This window comes from Macaca nemestrina, chromosome 15, assembly GCF_043159975.1.
Source record: "Macaca nemestrina isolate mMacNem1 chromosome 15, mMacNem.hap1, whole genome shotgun sequence".
NCBI lineage: Eukaryota > Metazoa > Chordata > Mammalia > Primates > Cercopithecidae > Macaca > Macaca nemestrina.
In genome coordinates this window covers 26,245,520-26,263,820 of record NC_092139.1, presented here as the reverse complement: position 1 = coordinate 26,263,820, position 18,301 = coordinate 26,245,520, and the positions used below count along the sequence as shown (strand labels likewise).

Here is an 18,301-nt window from a genome sequence, read left to right as displayed (position 1 = left end):
ATTAACTCAGACTGGCTGGGCACGGTGGTTCATGCCTATAATCCCAGCACTTTGGGAGGCTGAGGCAAGATGAGATCAGTCTGGGCAACGTAGTGAGACTTTGTCTCTATTACATAAATATATATGTATAAACTAAACTATACAACTTCCAGAAGAAAACAGGAGAAAATCTTTGTGACCTTGGGATAGATTTCTTAGATGTTACGCTGTGGAAGAACAAACTGATATGTTGGACTTCAAAATTTAAAACTGCTGTTCTTTAGTAAACACTGTTAAAAGAATGAGATGACAGATCACAGGCTGGGAGGAAATGTTTACAAAGCATGTATTTGATGAAAGATTTGTATTCAGATTACATAAAGAACTCTCAGAACTCAATAATAGCCTTTCCTTTTGGTGGTGCACAGCAGCAATATGGCGGTGAAAATTTCTAAGAAGAGGAAGTTTGATAGCATCTTAAGAAATAAACTGAGCGAGTTCTTCACTCAGAAGCTTGCAGAAGGTGACTACTCTGGGGTTAAGGTCCAAGTTGTAACAACCAGGATAGAAATCACTACCTTAGCTTCCAGGATGCAGAATGTTCTTCGTGAAAAGAACCACCGAATCTGTGAATTGGCCGAGGTAGTTCAGAAGAGGTTTGGCTTCCTTGAGGGCAGGTAAAGCTTTATGCTGAAAAGGTGGCCTAAAAGAATTCTCTGTGCCATTGCCCAGACAGAGTCTGTACTGTAAACCACTATTAGGGTTTGCTGTGGAGGAGAGCCTTCTGTAGCGTGCTATGGTTCATTATGGAGAGTGGGGCAAGGGCTGCGAGTTCATGGTGTCAGGGAAACTCTAAGGACAGAGAACTGAATCCATGAACTTTGTGTGTCATCTGATGATCCATAGCAGGGACCCTGTTAACTGCTACATTGATACCACCATCTACCATGTGCTGATAAGACAGGGTTTGCTGCGCGTCAGAGTGAAGCTCATACGTTCTGTGCCCAAGTGGTAAGATTGGCCTTAAGAATCCCCTGCCTGACCACGTGAGCACTGTGGACCCTAAAAATGAGATACTATTCGCCATGCCCATCTCAGGACAGATTAGGAAGCCATGCTCTACCCAGCCCCAGCTGCGTAATAGGGTCTCCTTGGCAGCTGGATCTGAAATCTGGATGTTGCCTTGTAAAGACTTTTAATAAAATCTTTTAAGAAGACAAAACACAACAACAAAAGCCCTTAATAATACAACAAACAACCCAATTAAAAATTGGGCAAAAGATTTGAATAGATGTTTTATCAGAGACGATATACAGATGACAAATAAGCATATGAAAAAATACTCAATATCATTAATTATTAGGGAAATGCAGTTAAAACCATGATGAGATACCACTGCAAATCTCTTAGAATGGCTGAAGTATAAAAGACTGGCCATACCAAATGTTGGTGAGGATGTGGAGGAACTGTTGATGGGAATGTTAAATGGAACCACCATTTTGGAAAACAGCTTGGCTGTTCCTTAAAAAGGTAAGCATACACCTACATATGACCCAATAATTCCACTCCTAGGAGATAAGAGAACATATGTCGATACAAATACCTTGTACATGAATGTTTATAGCAGCTGTAATTATAATATCCAGAAGCTGGAAATAACCCAATGTCCGTTCATAGGTAACTAGATAAATTGTGGTATATCCATGTAATGGACTACTGTTCAGCAATATAAATGAATGAACAATTGATACACCCAAAAGTGTAGCTAAATCTGAAAATAATTATGCTGAGTGAAAGAAACCAGACCAAAAAAAGGTACATATTGTATGACTTTTAAATGATTTTATTTCTTTAAACTCTAGAAAATGCAAGCTAATCTATAGTGACAGCAGATCAGCAGTTGCTTAGGGAGAGGGGCAAAGAGGAGTAGGAGGAAGGATTACAAAGGTGCATGAAGAGATTTGGAGGTGATAGATATATCCACTGTCGATCGTGGTGATACTTCACAGGTGCATACTTACGTCAGAATTGACCAGTTGTATACCTGAAATATTGGGCAGTTTACTGTATGACAGTTATGCCTCTGAGCAGCTGCACAGAACTTTCTGCAGAACCTAGAGCATCACTGTGAGGTTGGGTTAGGGGTTTAAAAATGTGCCGATGTTCTTTCAGTCTCTGGCAATGATGGACAGGTGTACCCAATGGGTTTGGGTTTTAGGGCATGAAAAACTATGCTAAAATGAAATACTGTTTCAGCACTTGAAAAATGCCACTATTTTTGGGGGAGTATTACAATACATCTGAAATAATCTGTTCCTATATATACATAATATAAAAAAGCAAGGCTTCCTGTAGTGTATCACATTGTCAAATAGGTCAAGCTTCAGTGCAAATGCTTTGAAATTGGTACAGTAATTCCTGGCTGATTGTTTTTGTTCTCCAAATGAATATGCTTAGGTAAAGGTGATGGTTGACTCAGGAGACCGGAAGCGAGCCATCAGTTCTGTGTGCAGCTACATTGTGTATCAGTGTAGTCGGCCAGCTCCTTTTCACTCTAGGGATCTGCACTCCATGATAGTGGCAGCTTTTCAGTGTCTCTGTGTCTGGCTGACAGAGCACCCTGATATGCTTGATGAAAAGGTGAGTTTATTTTATTTTAAACCATTAAGTAAAAACAAAAATGTGTGCTAGCAAAATGCCTTTTGAAAGAGAATATCTAAATTTAAATACAGTATTGTACACTTTATAAACTGAAAATACTTGTTAGATTACAGTGAAACCCTTGTCCTTTTGGGTACAACTTGAAAACTGTTCATTTTGCTTACATTTGGTTGCAAATTAAGTCATAGAGAAATTCTTTAGAAAGATGGGACCTTGACTAATTTATCTGAACTATCAAGACTGTTGTTTCTTGAAAGGATGGTAGCCTGGAGATAGCTAGTAGGCACTTCGGTCACCCTTCACCAAACAAAGAAGGGCAGATGATTGCCAGGCTGCAAACCTAGAGCACAGCTCGTCCTAAAGGTTGCTTCTATGGAAATATGTTACTCCATACTCATTTCTTCACTCTCAAGTGGACGCAGATAACTAGTCCACGTTCCCTACCATTGTTCCATGTAATGTCTTCCTTATAGGGAAGCAAGTGTTATAAGGAATTTACAGTGCAAATAAAAGGAGAGATCATTCGATATTTATGGAGACCTTTATGTAGTTTAAGGAATAATATTGTTGATTAAATCTTAGTCATTTTCATTATGGCTTCTGAAGTTATAATACCAGAAATTACCTAAAAATGTCAATGACAAGATTTCCTTTGGATATTAATAATATGTCTTAAACCATCCCCCTCACTTTGATAGCTAAGTCCAGAGATGCTGTCTGTCTCTCTGTGGTTACACTATCCCAGGCTTAACTGAATTATTAATCTCTTTGGTTTGTGCTTTTGTGATTTACAGTCTTTGGTAATTTAACAAGAAAGTTGAATTGAATTTATTTATCTAACACTCTAAACACCAAAATTTAGTTCTTTAAAGAGAAATTGGGGGGTGGGGGTGTAAAGTTTATTGTATTACTATGAAGTTAATATATACTCATTAAAGAAATTAGCAAGAATCTGGAGCCCTTCCACCAAAACACAACCACTGCTAGCATGTGGATGGATTTCCTTGTCTTCTCATGAGAAAGATGTGTTACAAAAATTGATCTGCCTTTCCTGCTTTTAGGACTGCCTTAAGGAAGTACTGGAGATTGTGGAACTGGGTATCTCAGGAAGTAAGTCCAGGAACAGCGAGCAAGAGGTCAAGTACAAAGGAGATAAGGAGCCAAACCCTGCATCTATGAGGGTAAAGGATGCTGCTGAAGCCACCCTAACATGGTATGGAAGTGACCGCACAGGGATTGTGCCTAGGAACTAGATGGGGTTAGCAGTGATCCATGTTGTTTCCTTTCCTTCCCGATTGTTCAGCATTGCATTATGCAGCCCCTTTAGGATACTTTTTCTCCAGAAACAAAATGGAAAGAAAATCTATATATATATTTTTACCTGTTTTTTAGACCAAAAGAAACTAGGAACTTGGGATTGAGAGTTTGAGTTCTTCTTTTTCTATACCATTTGATGTTAATTCAAGTCATACCGTGTTAGAGCTAGACTTACTGTACCCCCTCACTTTGATGCTAAGTCCAGAGATGGTGTCTGTCTCTCTGTGGTTACATTATTAGATCTGCTTTACAGCTCAGTGGTCTGTATTCTCTGCTATACCATTTATATTACATAGTATAGGTTCATTCAACCAAGATTTATGAACTCTCCTAAGAACTGAGAATAGGATCATAAAGATAAATCTGATTTAGTCACCATTATGTCTACCATCTTGTCTGGTAGGGAAGATAAAATATGAACACAAATAGCTATAATATTAGGTGGAAAATAAGTGCTCCAAGAGAAGAGGTATAAATAAAATGCTAGGGAGTTGGAAGGAAGAAATGAATACTTCCAGATAAGGGGAAGTCAGAGTAACATTCTTAGGGAAAATGACATTGGACCTGACTCTGAGAGGATGGGTCAAGTTTGAGCCGCAAGCCAGAGTACAGGGTGGGTAAGAAGGCACCAAGACTGCTGTTTTGAGCATTTTGGTGTAGTAAAGGAGTAAAAACAGGGAGTTTGGTATCTTGAAAAAGAGTAGCAGAGAAAGTTGAGAGAGTTTATGTTTGGCTTGTAAGTGAGCATAGTGGAAAGAGGGAAGGAAGGCAGCTTAGTCACATTTGTGGACTAAATGGAACAGTTAGTGAAGATTAGGTGGAACCATAGTACACATGGAAAGATGAGGCTCATGAAAGGACATGTGCAGATGAAGGCTCAGAAAATGTAAAAGCAGAAAGGAGAAGTGGCAAGTCAGTCTGGGCTGGGGCGTCTTGGTCTTAGTAAAGCAGGCAAAACCGCTTGAAAATTTGTGTGTAAGTCAGCCCTTACCAAGATCCCAGCATCTTCTATGAGTTTAGTGGCCTGTTGCTTACTTGGGACATGCACAGTGAAGTTGGATTTGTTTCTGTTCCTGTGGGCTTAAGTCATTCAGTGAAGTTTTAGAAGAGTGCTTCCTGTCATTTAGTCCTGCTCACTATGCAAATACTGGACTTTCGGTGACTTTATGGAGGTTTGGCAAATAGCTAGAAAATAATATTAAAAAAAATGTGAATACAGCTACTGAAACATGCGCTTATGCTGATGATGAATACTAGAAGTAATACAAGTTCAGAAAGAAGACCATATGTGGGCCAGGGGAGCCTTAAAAGTGTCATAGGCCCGGGCACAGTGGCTCATGCCTGTAATCCCTGCACTTTGGGAGGCCGAGGAGGGCGGATCACAAGGTCAAGAGATCGAGACCATCCTGGCCAACATGGTGAAACCCCGCCTCTACTAAAAATACAAAAATTAGCTGGGCGTGGTAGTAGTCCCAGCTATTCAGGAGGCTGAGGCAGGAGAATCACTTGAACCCAGGACACGGAGGTTGCAGTGAGCCAAGATCACACCGCTGTGCTTCATCCTGATGACAGAGTGAGCTTCCATCTCAGGAAAAAAAAAAAAAAAAAAAAAAGTTGTCATGGAACTAAAACTTGATGTATGTCTTGAAGAGTAAGAAGGATATGGAGAGAAAGGAGGGGACATTTCTCATTATGCAAAAATAAGCTTGCTCCATCCTAGCCTGGACGGGGTGTTCTATGAGTGCATGACTGGCAGTGAGGATTGCATATGTGCTCAGGGTGAGTAGAGTCTTGGGATGCTTCTTAACCTCACCAGTAAGCTAGATGGCTTATCTGTTTCTCTTCAGCTGTCTTGTCTCTGCTAGCAACTCGACAAACGGTATCTCCAGTTTTCAGTCTTAACTGTCATCATGAAACGTGTCCCTAACCAGATTTCTGTGTTCTCTCACAATTGCTGCTTTGTGTTAGTATCATTGCTGTTTGCCAGTTATGCAAACACAGAACTTTGGCTGTTTGTCTGATTTGTCTTTCTGTCATTCCCCATGTAAAGCCAGTGACTGAGTTAAACAGATTTTATTTTTGTAAAGTATTTCCTCCATTCTCTCCAACCTGGATAGCATCCTAGTCCAGGCCCTCCTCACTTCTTGCCCAGTTGCCCTATTTTTGATCTCTTAGCCCTTCTTCATCTTTTATTCTATTGCAAAACTCATCATCCTTAAGCACAATTTTGATTCTACTGCTTGAATGATTGAAAACCTTGAGTAGATCTGTTTCCTTCCTTGTCTAAACTCCTCGATTTGGTTTTCAAGGGCACCATCTGATCTTTTCCACCACTGCTTTGCAGCTTGTCTCTTCTGCCGTTGTCAGGCCTGACAGAGCACTGTGGCTATGAACTGGCTGTGCTTACACCTGTTTATGCTCTTCCCCTGGGTTTCAGGACCTCTTTTTTCTTCCTTTGGCTACATCTTCCACTGTTCGGTGCTTATAGCAAATCAGGCTACCTCCATGGGGCCTTTGGTTATTCCGCTTCTAAAGATGACTCTTTTCTGCACTTCTGTGCTCATTCTTTCTGACCCTAATGCACAGCGTGGAATTTTACACTGTCATGATTGTACCTGGTTATGTGTGATGCGTGCTAGTGTTGTCTCCCCAGTCTTGGTAGAGAGCACGTTGGCCTCTTTGCCAACACAATGCTGAACACATAGTAGAAAATTATGGAGTACAGATTAGCTGGTTAGGTTTTTTTTCCCCTCTGTGTACACTAATACAAATTCAGGATTAGGGCTCTTGGAAGTCATTTCAACAGTCCCTTTTCCTGTCACCTTTAAGACATGTGTACCAAGTTATTTAGCCTCTAATTTGGAGATTTTCTAACCCCCAAGCTTGCCTATTTCATTTTGTTAAAGACTTGATACTTTACATCAAGCTAAAATCTCTCCCACTTCTATGCATTGGTTCTGATTCATACTTTTGATCATTAAATCCTTTTTGTCCAGGCAGTAGCAGTATCCAAAAGCAGTCCTCATGTTCTCTCTGGTTCACTTCCGCCATTACCTTCAGTTTTTTTGTTTTGTTTTGTTTGTTTTTTTTAAATATTACAAAGATTCAAGTACCTTTATCATCCTGGTTATTCTCAACTGGCATAGGTTTGACTATGCGCCTCTTACAGGTGGTTTACAGAGTATAATACTCTATTATTATTATTTTTTTCTTGAGACAGAGTCTCGCCCTGTCATGCAGGCTGGAGTGCAATGTCATGATATTGGCTCACTGCAACTGCTGCCTCCCAGAGTCAAGCAATTCTCCTGCCTCAGCTTCCCGAGTACCTGGGACTACAGGGGCGTGCCACCACACCCTGCTGATTTTTGTGTTTTTAGTAGAGACGGGATTTCACCATGTTGGCCAAGCTGGTCTCGAACTTCTGACCTCAGGTGATCCACCCGCCTCGGCGTCCCAAAGTGCTGGGATTATAGGTGTGAGCCACTTGCACCCAGCAGAGTACAATATTCTAGATATGTTTTAATGATCTTTAAACTCTGTATAATATTACGTTTTCATTAAAATGTACTCAGACTGCATTGCATTTTTGAGAACTTGGTGATTTGCATTAAGTCAACTAAAATCCTTGAGTTTTTTTTTCACACGTTTACCTTTCATCTGTTTTTCTCATCCTGTACTTGTTTGGGAGTGTTTGAAAGTAATGCACAGAACTTTACATTTAAACCTGAAATTTCTTCACCTAAGATTTACCTCATTATTTTTAGTCTTTAAGATTCTTTTGGATCTCAACTGTTTCTATGGTATGTTATCTCTGCAGCTCAGCTTTTGGTCAACTGCACATTTAATGAGCATACCCTGTGTGTTCTAAATACATTGATAAAAATATTGAACAGATAGACTCCCAAAGCACATTGTCAGAACATTTCCTTCAAGTCCACAGGGATTTTTAAATCTATCTACAAGTTCATGATATTATATGAAACAGCATTTCATATAATATGAAATGGGAGTAATAATGGTATATGGGAATAATAGTGGTACCTATGAGAATAGGATTGTTAGGATATTATGTGAATTGTTGTGATATGATATTGTATCACATAATATTATAACAATTCCATCAGATAGGTACCATTATTATTCCCATTTTGTAATGAAGGAACTGTAGCACAGAAAGAAAGTATCTTGAAACAAAGATTTTATCTTGTGATTCTAATATCATCCACCCCTTCATATGCATCTCATTTGGAAAACCAGTATTCCACAACGCATTTGTCATCTCAAATCTCAGCTTGAATGGCCTCTCCTCTTTCACTCTAAGGTGTGAACCCAAAGATCTCTAACAATGGAAAGGAACATTGCTCAACAGATTATTTTTCTTCCATTTCCTCTCCTCCTAAAAGGAAGACTGCCTCAGAACTTCAGGGACCAGGAGAACTTGGCATTAGTTCAGGCCTCTAATGGTTTGCAGAAAATAGGAGAAACACCAAGAGATCAATAATGAGAAAAATATGGCTTTTAAACACCAGGAGATCAATAATGAGAAAATATGGCTTTGGTTTTCTAAAATGGGATAGAGATGGTTGTCACAAAACATATGGAGCCAGGCACGGTAGCTCACGCCTGTAATCCCTGCACTTTGGGAGACTGAGGCGGACGGATCACGAGGTCAGGAGATCGAGACCATCTTAGCTAACACGGTGAAACCCCGTCTCTACTAAAAATACAAAAAATTAGCCGGGCGTGGTGGCGGGCGCCTGTAGTCCCAGCCACTCGGGAGGCTGAGGCAAGAGAATAGCATGAACCCAGGGCGGAGCTTGCAGTGAGCCAAGATCGCACCACTGCACTCCAGCCTGGGTGACAGAGCGAGACTGCCTCAAAAAAAAAAAAAAAAAGCATGTGGAATATGAGCTTGCTGTATTCCATGCAAGATTCTAAGATGTCAAATCAAATAGGTTGCCTGTAAGGGAGTAGGTCACTGAGATCAAATTATACCAGCTTAACCGTATTTTCTCTTCTGGATATGGACCAGACTGGAAAGTGAGATTAAATGTCTCTGAAATAGACATACAAATATGCATCTGGGGTAAAGGGCTTTTTAATCTTGGAGGGGAGAGTCTGGACAGTATGCCATGGCATTCACTACAAGGAGTAAATCTGACCTGTCGAGAAGCATGGCTGTGGTCCATTAAAATTCAGAAGAGTGAAAGGGGACACATTGATGCACAAGGTAAACTGAAGATTTTGCTTTGGGAATTAACTGTTATCTTTTCCATTCTCCGTAGCATTATGCAGTTGCTCGGCGCATTTCCTTCACCTAGTGGTCCTGCCTCTCCTTGTAGTCTTGTGAATGAGACCACTTTGATTAAATACTCCAGGCTGCCAACCATAAACAAGCATAGTTTCCGGTACTTTGTCTTGGATAACAGTGTCATCCTGGCAATGCTGGAACAACCTCTTGGAAATGAGCAGAGTAAGTTTTAGTACTTTGAGCCTTCTCTACTGCTTAATCAGTGTTACCAGTACCATGAAGCTGTTTCCAGGATCTGGGAAGGACAGCCTACAGATTCAAAGTAGGTCAGAAAGACTTCTAGCTGTGGGACGATAGCACCTGAAAAATAGGAGGCCAAAAAATAGAATATACATATTAGATAGAGTCTTTTAAAGGCTCTTGATGTGCATCTGAACTAGCTCTGTAGTTTTATAGAAGGTGATGTTTTAGTGGGATCCATTGTGTTGTTTATCTTTGTCACTTTTTCTTCCCCTTTAAACTTTGGATCCTGCCCCTCTGCTCCCCTTCCTCTCACTCCTCATGTTCTATATCAATTGTTGGTGCCACCTACATAGGCTAGAAATTTGAGGAGTTATCTTTACCTGCTCCTTCCTGTTACTCACTTATATAATTAGTTTCTAAGTTTCCATCTTCCCAGGGACCCTTGGATCTTTCCTTTCCTCTGTATTTTCCCGATACATCCAAGTGCAGGTCCTTAATATTTCTCACCTAGATTATTACAGTTGTTTCCTACCTACTGTGATTCCTCCAACCCCCAAACCCCTTGCCAGTTCTAACATGTGTTTTCCCTACTTCCATCGTACTTGCTGCCACCATGGTATTCATCCTCAACTACAAATGACCATGCAGTGCCCTACTGAAAACCCTGCAGTGATTTTCCATCAACACAACATGCACTGTTTTCCTCCTTTCCCTCCCCCTCAGTTATAAGCCATCTCACAATATGTGATAAAAACTGCGACCCAAACTATCCACAAGTACATTTTTTTTTTTCTGATGATAATTGGCATCAGCCAGTATGTAAAAGAAGCATGTTCTCAGACCCTTGTTGCTGGGAAGGGGAAGGAGAGTGAAGGTTACAGAATATGTGGGTATAAAGTGACCCATGGAATCACTTGGTACACAATTCCCTTAGTTATGAGTGAAAAACTCAGGCTCACAGAGGGTGTATGACTTGCCCAGGGTTACTTGGGACTAGAGCCCAGATTTTCTAAACCCTGTATTGTCCCTTTCTGTTATTGTTGTTGTGCAGTGATAGGACTTGCTCAGTGATTAAAGATTTGCCTTCTTGCCTTTGTAAAGGTGAAGAGTCCTGTGCTAATTTTGTTGATTATATGAGTAGGAGCTCATAAATCCATAAAGTGAAAGTGAGACATTTCCCTGTAGTTTGAGATGAAAAGAATACCATCATAACCTTCTGTTGTGTTGTGGTGAGATGCCGTGACATTAATATCAAATAGAATGGTGCGTTTTATTACTGCCTAACTTCAGAAGTGCTACTCCCAAGTCTTTTCTACAGGCATTTCATCCTTTTCTACCCTAGACCTGGAGCTTGCTTGAGTTTCTTTCCTAGCCTGTGCCTATTCATGATTCCTCCAGCCTCCTACTCCCAAGCCATCTGCTGAGGAGTCTGCAAAATCCCAGTGTCCCCTTCAGGCTTCCTGGCCTTTTTCCAGCTTTTTAAAGACTCTCCTACTTTCATTCCAAATAATTTCATTGCATAGGAAGTTTACAAAAAATATAAGCAGTTGGAATTGTATAGATTTACAAGGACATTTTAGTAGTTTATGGTAATAATAAGAAATTATAGAGAAATTTGAAGACGTTTGACTCCCACACCTGAGACGGAATAATAAAAAGAAGGTTCTGGGTCACTCAGGAAGTGCATTCTGAGTGTTTTTTAACCCCCACCATGCCCCTGAACTTCTGCTGAGATGGAACAGTGTCTGCCTACGGTGGGCAGTGGTACACAAAGGCATGGGCAAATACAACACTAACACTGCAAACATCCAGTCTATCTTTCTGCACTTAAAGTGTTCCCAACATTGGGAGGTTAAGAGTATTTACTGGGACAGTGTTTCCCACAAATGTGTACATGTATCACTGGAGGTATGTGAGATGATCTTAGTTGATATATTAGTGAACATAATTTTATGTTTTTTTAAGCATATGCTTTAAAATTATATAATTAGCATGCCAAAATTCATGATTTTCCATTTAGAGACGCACAGTACTGGTGGATGTAAAGTAATAGTACTTAGAGTACATGGGTATGGCAGAAACCACAGAGGTGGTACACAAAAGATCAAAGCTTAGGAAACACTGTTGGGCCTTTGATTGTGAGAAGCTCTGCAGTTGATAAGTTTATTTTAAATGGTTGTTGTCTGAAATTAAAACTTTTATATACATATTTTATTCTAGATGATTTTTTCCCCTCTGTCACTGTGCTGGTCCGGGGGATGTCTGGAAGACTTGCTTGGGCACAACAGCTTTGTCTTTTACCCAGAGGAGCAAAAGCAAATCAGAAGGTATTCATCAGAAGTTACAGGGAAGTGTGTGTGTGTTTTGTAATTTCAAGGTTAGATAACATTCCAACAGAAAACACAGATCAAATAATATTTTTGATCCCTAACCAGATTCTCAGTCAGTGGGTTCATATCAGAATCATCTAGGAACCTAGAATTCCAGATCTACTCAATTACTCTTTAAAGACATCTTCAAGGCAGATGTCTTTTCAAAAAGCTTTGCAGGTCATTCTGGCATCTACTTAGGAGTAATTACTGTTGTGGACAATGGCCCCAGTTTTTTTCCATGTAATTTTACATATAATAAAAGTCAGGTATATACCATATGTGAAAAAAATTTGGCGGGACTTCTGATGTGTCCAGCAACAGGACTTAGTTTCACATTGTTTTATATGATTTGTTCTTATATAGTAATTGGTAATATAGTGTATACTTTTTTTTTTTTTTTTTTAAAGAGTCAGCGTCTTGTTTGTTGCCCAGGCTGGAGTGCAGTGGTGTAATCATGGCTCACTGCAGCCTAAACTCCTGGGCTCCAGTGATCCTCTTGCCTCAACCTCCTGAGTAGCTGAGACTATAGGCACATGCCATTGCACCCAGCGCATTTTTAAAATTTTTTGTAGAGACAAGGTCTTGCTTTGTTGCCCAGGCTGATCCCAAACTCCTGTCTTCAAGTGATCTTTCCACCTCAGCTTCCCAAAGTGTTAGGATTACAGATGTGAGCTGTCACACCCAGCCTAATTTAAAAAAATATATATATATATACACACACACACACACACACACACACAGACACACACATATATGCTGTGTATAATTTAATGAAATCTTTTGGGGTGCAGTTTATTTTATTACATTTGTAATTATGTGAATAATACTTGAAAAGTTGGAAAATTCAGATAACGAAGAAATTTTAAATCACCTTTACTCACTACCCAGAGGAATATAACCACTGCTAATATTTTACTGGATTTCCTTCCCATTTTTTTCTTTTCATAAACAATAACACTTGAATAGAATTTGAGTAATTTTGTGTACTGCTCTTTTCACTTATAACATTGTAAGCTTTTACTTCTGCTACTAAAAATTTTAAATATGACTTAATATTTCACCAGCATTTAAGAGACACCACAAAATTGGAGCATGTGCCTAAAATCATTTAATATCTTAGATGTCTCTGTTAGATGAGATGTGTTTTTCACCCAGTAAGGAACACTTGTCTATTTTTTCTTGGGGGTACAGATCACATTCTGTCAACAACTCTGTAATTTAATAAGTTAGCATTGAAGACTGAAGAGGAAGGGGACCAGGAAAGGAGCTAAAATTTGTTTAGGGTTCACCATGTATATATTAAAGCATGGATTTGGAGCTATGAAGACCTAGATTTGGTACCCATACTCTCAAGCCATATTAAGGTTCTTGTTAAAATCACTTTCTAGAGATGCCCAGTGAAGCCAAACTTGTCTTTAATTATGTGGAATGATGTGAGAGCCCCTGGGGAAGAAAGTTTGAGTCTTAAAGCTCCAAAATGCTTTACCCACTGGATTACCGCTGAATGTGGGAGATTCGGGCCTGCAGCAGTAGAGGTCCACAGCCCATTTGTCAGTCATGAGATCTATAAGAAGTCGGTGAATATTTTTAGAAAAATAGAGTACATAGGGGCACAAGTTACTTCCCTTTACTGTTATCTGTAGTATTTGCAGGTTCTGGGTGAGTTTTTGTGACATGTAATCCTAGGGAAACACAGCCATCTAAGAGACCAGGGAAATCCATGTCATTACAGATGGGTGTTGGACCCTATATAATAAACAAAATGTTACTTGTTTTAACAGCTTTTTGTGCCTGAACCTCGCCCAGTTCCTAAAAATGATGTTGGATTTAAATATTCTGTGAAACATCGGCCATTTCCTGAAGAGGTGGACAAGATTCCTTTTGTGAAAGCAGATCTCAGCATTCCAGATTTGCATGAAATAGTCACTGAAGAAGTAAGTACATTATTTTTAGCTGTCATCAAGGGGACGAATAGAAACATTCTTACAACTTCCATGGTCAAGCCAATGCTTTTAGTGTTGTTGGAGATGATTTATAAGATGACATGGGTCTCCATCATCCAGGAGGTTGCCATGTTTAAGACGAATATAGATTGTGGCTGATCGAAAGGAACTGCACATCTCTTAGAGCTGTCACTGGGCTGCCTGGCTGTTCATGGTAGGTTTCAGTAGTGTAGTGACATGATCAGACTCTGTTAGTAGAGTTATTTGGAGAAGGAAGACCAGTTCAGAGACTATTATGACAATCCAAGTCCTTATAAGAAAGGAAGGACTATTTCACTGATAGGGAAGTTTAATATATAAAATGTATTGTGGAGGCAGATCCAAGCAGTCTTGAATTGATGAGGGAAGGAAAAGAACCAAAGAATTTTAGATTTTGAGCTTGAGTGACAAATATCAGTGCCATTTACAGAAATATAGACATTAGGAAGAGGATAGGTTTGAGAAGATGGGGAAAATGTATTTGGCTTTAGATTAATTTAGAGAGTTAATTAAGATAACTGGCTCTTAGGTCAAGGGAGAAGAATTTTAAGAAGTCGGGGACAGAAGTATATCAGGACATGAGAGAACAGAAGAGCAGGAATGGAGGAAGAGCTACACTAGCCAGTGCTGGAGAGACCAGGGAGAAGAAAGAATAGAAAAAGTTCCCTGGATTTTGGCATGAAATTTAGGTGACCTTTGAGAACAGGTGTGTACAGTAGGAGGGAGAGTTCAAAGGGCTGGGGAGTGAATGTATTGAGGAAGAGGCAGTGAATAGAAACCACACTGTTAACAGTAAAGGGAAGGGTACAGAATGGGTAATATTATATAAGGAAATGGCCTCGTTAAGGAAAGAAAAGACTAGTTTTTTTTGTTGTTTTTTGTTTTTTTTTTTTTTGAGATGGAGTTTTGCTCTTGTTGCCCAGACTGGAGTGCAGTTGTGCATTCTCAGCTCACTGCAATCTCTGCCTCCCGGGTTCAAGTGATTGTCTTGCCTCAGCCTCCTGAGTAGCTGTGATTACAGGTGCACGCCACCACATCCAGCCAATTTTTGTATTTTTAGTAGAGACGGGGTTTCACCATTTGGCCAAGCCGGTCTCGAGCTCCTGACCTCAGGTGATCCACCTGCCTTTGCCTCCCAAAATGCTGGGAATTATAGGCGTGAGCCATTGCACCCGGCCAGAAAAGGCTAATTTTTAAATATTTTTTTCAAGGATGTGAGGATTATGAACATGCTTATAGATTGAAGGAAGAAACCAGGAGAGAGGGGTCTGGCTAACATTGTAAGATGGGCATTGGGACTTACAAGTAATAGATGCAGTAGGGTCAAGAGTGTAGTCTAGAAAAGAGATACTTCTAAGACAGAAGGAGAGAATAGGTGAAGGTTCAGAGACATTTAGAGAGGAAAGGAGGGAAATTGAAGAAGTTTATGAAAATTTTAATCCTGGTTCTTGGCAATGTAATAGGGGATCCAAGACAGTTCTTAAAAATTGCCAGGCAGTCCAGCTGAGGTTAAGTAGCATTATCTACAGTGAAGTTATTTAACTCACTCTGCTGACTTTCTTCAAAAGTCCTTAGGATCTGGAAGCATAAGAATTTGACTGGTGTGGAAATTGACAGGTGTGGAAATTTGGAAGGAGAAGGTTCAACACAGCCGTTTAATGTGCTTAAGGAGAAGGTATTTAGCTGTTAGATGTGGGGGCTTCAGCTTAGTTGGGAAGCAGATAAAGCCAGAAGGATGCTAATGGAGTGGGAAAGCAGGGGGAGGGGTTGAGTGCCCCACAGCAAAAGTAGAGCACGAGCTCAGGGAAGTGAAGGGATAGGAGCTGCACAAGGGGCTTATGATTGGAGAGGGAATTTCAGACTTACAGCCCTGGAAAGCAGGGCACATCTCAGGTTCAAGTTTGTTTTCATGGATGGCCAAAGTTGTGAAGGTTGAGGAGCTTGTAGAATCCTGAGCCAGGTTGTTAGAAGGATTGTCACTCACCAGGGGATGGAATTTTAAACAAGGATTGATCAGAAGAAAAGGTGGGAGGAGTTTCTAAGAGTACAGTCATGTCATCCATATGGATGAGGAATTCCAAACACAGGGAGCATGTCAGGGTAAAGATGGACAGTGATCTGGAAGTGAGGGGTGAGAGTGACAACTCTATCCTCTTTCTTGCCTATTTGAAGGGAACCAGAGACTGAATGTTTTCATTTACAGTGAGAACATGAAGAAGCAATTGTTGAAGGTATAGGGAAGTTTTTTTGGTGTTTGTTTTAACCTTGACCCTTGTTTGTTTAATGGCATACTCTGTATTGAACTGAATCAGTGTTGATCGTTGAAAAGTATCTTCATTTTCTTTGTTGCTTGTAGCTTTATTTTCATTTTAAAATTAAGATTGACTTAGCCAGGTATAGTGGGACTCATGCCTGTAATCCCAGCACTTTGGGAACCTAAGGCAGGAGGATCACTTGAGCCCAGGAGTTCAAGACCAGCTAGGTCAACATAGAGAGACCTCAGTCTCAAAAAAAAAAAAAAAAAAAAAAAAAGATTGGCCTTATTAGTTTCAAAACATTTTCAAAAAATGAAATATTTGGTTTATTTCAGTTAGAAGAGAGACATGAAAAATTAAGGAGTGGCATGGCCCAGCAGATTGCTTATGAAATACACCTTGAGCAACAGAGTGAGGAGGAATTGCAAAAGAGAAGCTTTCCTGACCCAGTTACGGATTGCAAGCCCCCGCCTCCTGCCCAGGAATTCCAAACAGCCCGCCTTTTCCTCTCACACTTTGGATTTTTGTCCTTAGAAGCATTGAAGGTAATTTTCATGAACTTTTATGAATAAATATATTCACAAGTTAACAATCAGCTGACAATAGCTAAAATATTTTTATGAGGATATAAGCAAATTAAAAAAAAAAAAAAACCAGGTTAAAATTTTACCTTGCATACAACTAAATGAAATTCTGTGCTGCTGTAGGTTGTAGTTTGTGCTCCAGGACAGGTCACCCCATGAATGCATTCAGAGTTCTGAGTCTGAGGGGACTGGTTTGATAATACACCTAACTCTGAATTTTCCTAGATAACGCAGTACCCATGTTAATGAAATCTATAGATAATTAGAAAAAGAATGTTAAAAATCTTCCCCTACTAAGCATTATTACTAAAAATATAAGCTACAATTAACTTTGCTCTTTCATGCCACTTTTAGAAAAGAATGAAGTTAATACTGTAGTATTTGTAAGTCAAGCACTTCTTATATTGTCCAGTTTGTAAGATCAAACTGTCTGGCTTTATGTCCTGGAATCACTGCTTGCCAGCTATGTGGTCTTTGGTGAGTTTCTTATCTTGTCTTAGTTCCTCATCATCTATAAAGTGAGGGTGATAAAAGTATCCATCTCATTGATCATGTGAAGATTAAATGTGTTCACTCGTGGAAGATACTTGGTATATATAGTACTTAGCACAAAGTAAGCCAGCCTATAAGGTAAATATTGCCATTCTTCTTAATTCCATTAGCCTTAAAACAATTTTACAGCCAGGTGCGGTGGCTCATGCCTGTAGTCCCAGCACTTTGGGAGCCCAAGGCAGGAGGATCATATGAGGCCAGGAGTTCAAGACCAGCCTGGACAACATAGTGAGACCCCCATCTCTCCAAAAAATTGTTTTTAAAGATTAGCTGGGTGTGATGGCACGCCTGTAATACTAGCTTCTCAGGAGTCTGAGGCAAGAGGATTGCTTGAGCCTGAGAGTTCAAGGTTACAGTGAATTATGGTCACTCCACTATACTCCAACCTCGTTGATAGAGTGAGACCCTGTCTCTTGGAAAAAAAAAATTGACAAGTGATGCTATTCCTGTTTTATAGATGTGGACATAGAGGCTCAAAAATGTGAAATAACTTGTCTGGAGGTGGTCTTGGAATTTATTCTAAGTCCTGTTTGTTTTGAAAAGTACAACTGAAGATTGCCAAGCAAGAAGTTGCTTATTGCATAAGTTGTCCCCTGCCCTTACTCCCTAGGAACTACCTGGTTATAGGCCATTTAGCTTTGTAGGAAAGTAATAGGGACATTGCTATTTGGTTTTGTATTTCAGCATATAGAGGGAAAATGTTTTTTGCATTTTTTTTTTTGTAGAAAATTGAGTTTGATGCAGCAATATGAACATAAAAACTTAAAATGCAGAATAGAAGAGCAGAGAGAGGAAAATTATAAGAAATATAGTGGTAAATATGGAAGGGAAGGAAAAAAGATGCAACTTACAAATCATTAGTGATATTCCTAGTGGAGAAAATTGAACAGAGTAGAAGCAGTAAATAAAAATATACTAGAAGAAAATTAATGCTTCCTATAGACTTCAGGGACACAAGAAAGGCCATAATAGCCTTGTCTCTGAGATTATAGTTTTCCACTTCTGTTACCTATTCTAGCTGAAACTTTTAAGCTTTTAAGAAAATAATTCTCATGCTTTCTCATCTGTATGAGAACATAGGAAAAATAAAGTTACCTGGTTTATT

General features: G+C 39.7%; 1 protein-coding gene across 2 annotated transcripts in view; it reads left to right on the top strand.

Moving 5' to 3' along the window:
* LOC105496330 (Ral GTPase activating protein non-catalytic subunit beta) overlaps positions 1–18,301 on the top strand; it is a 138,479-nt gene that overhangs the window by 87,261 nt on the left and 32,917 nt on the right. For both annotated transcript variants that reach the window (XM_024797477.2, XM_071079337.1), the window contains exons 18-23: positions 2,437–2,619; positions 3,702–3,853; positions 9,243–9,430; positions 11,672–11,778; positions 13,605–13,757; positions 16,396–16,605. In XM_024797477.2, the coding sequence (XP_024653245.2) occupies positions 2,437–2,619; positions 3,702–3,853; positions 9,243–9,430; positions 11,672–11,778; positions 13,605–13,757; positions 16,396–16,605 (993 nt within the window). The remainder of the gene's footprint in view (positions 1–2,436; positions 2,620–3,701; positions 3,854–9,242; positions 9,431–11,671; positions 11,779–13,604; positions 13,758–16,395; positions 16,606–18,301) is intronic.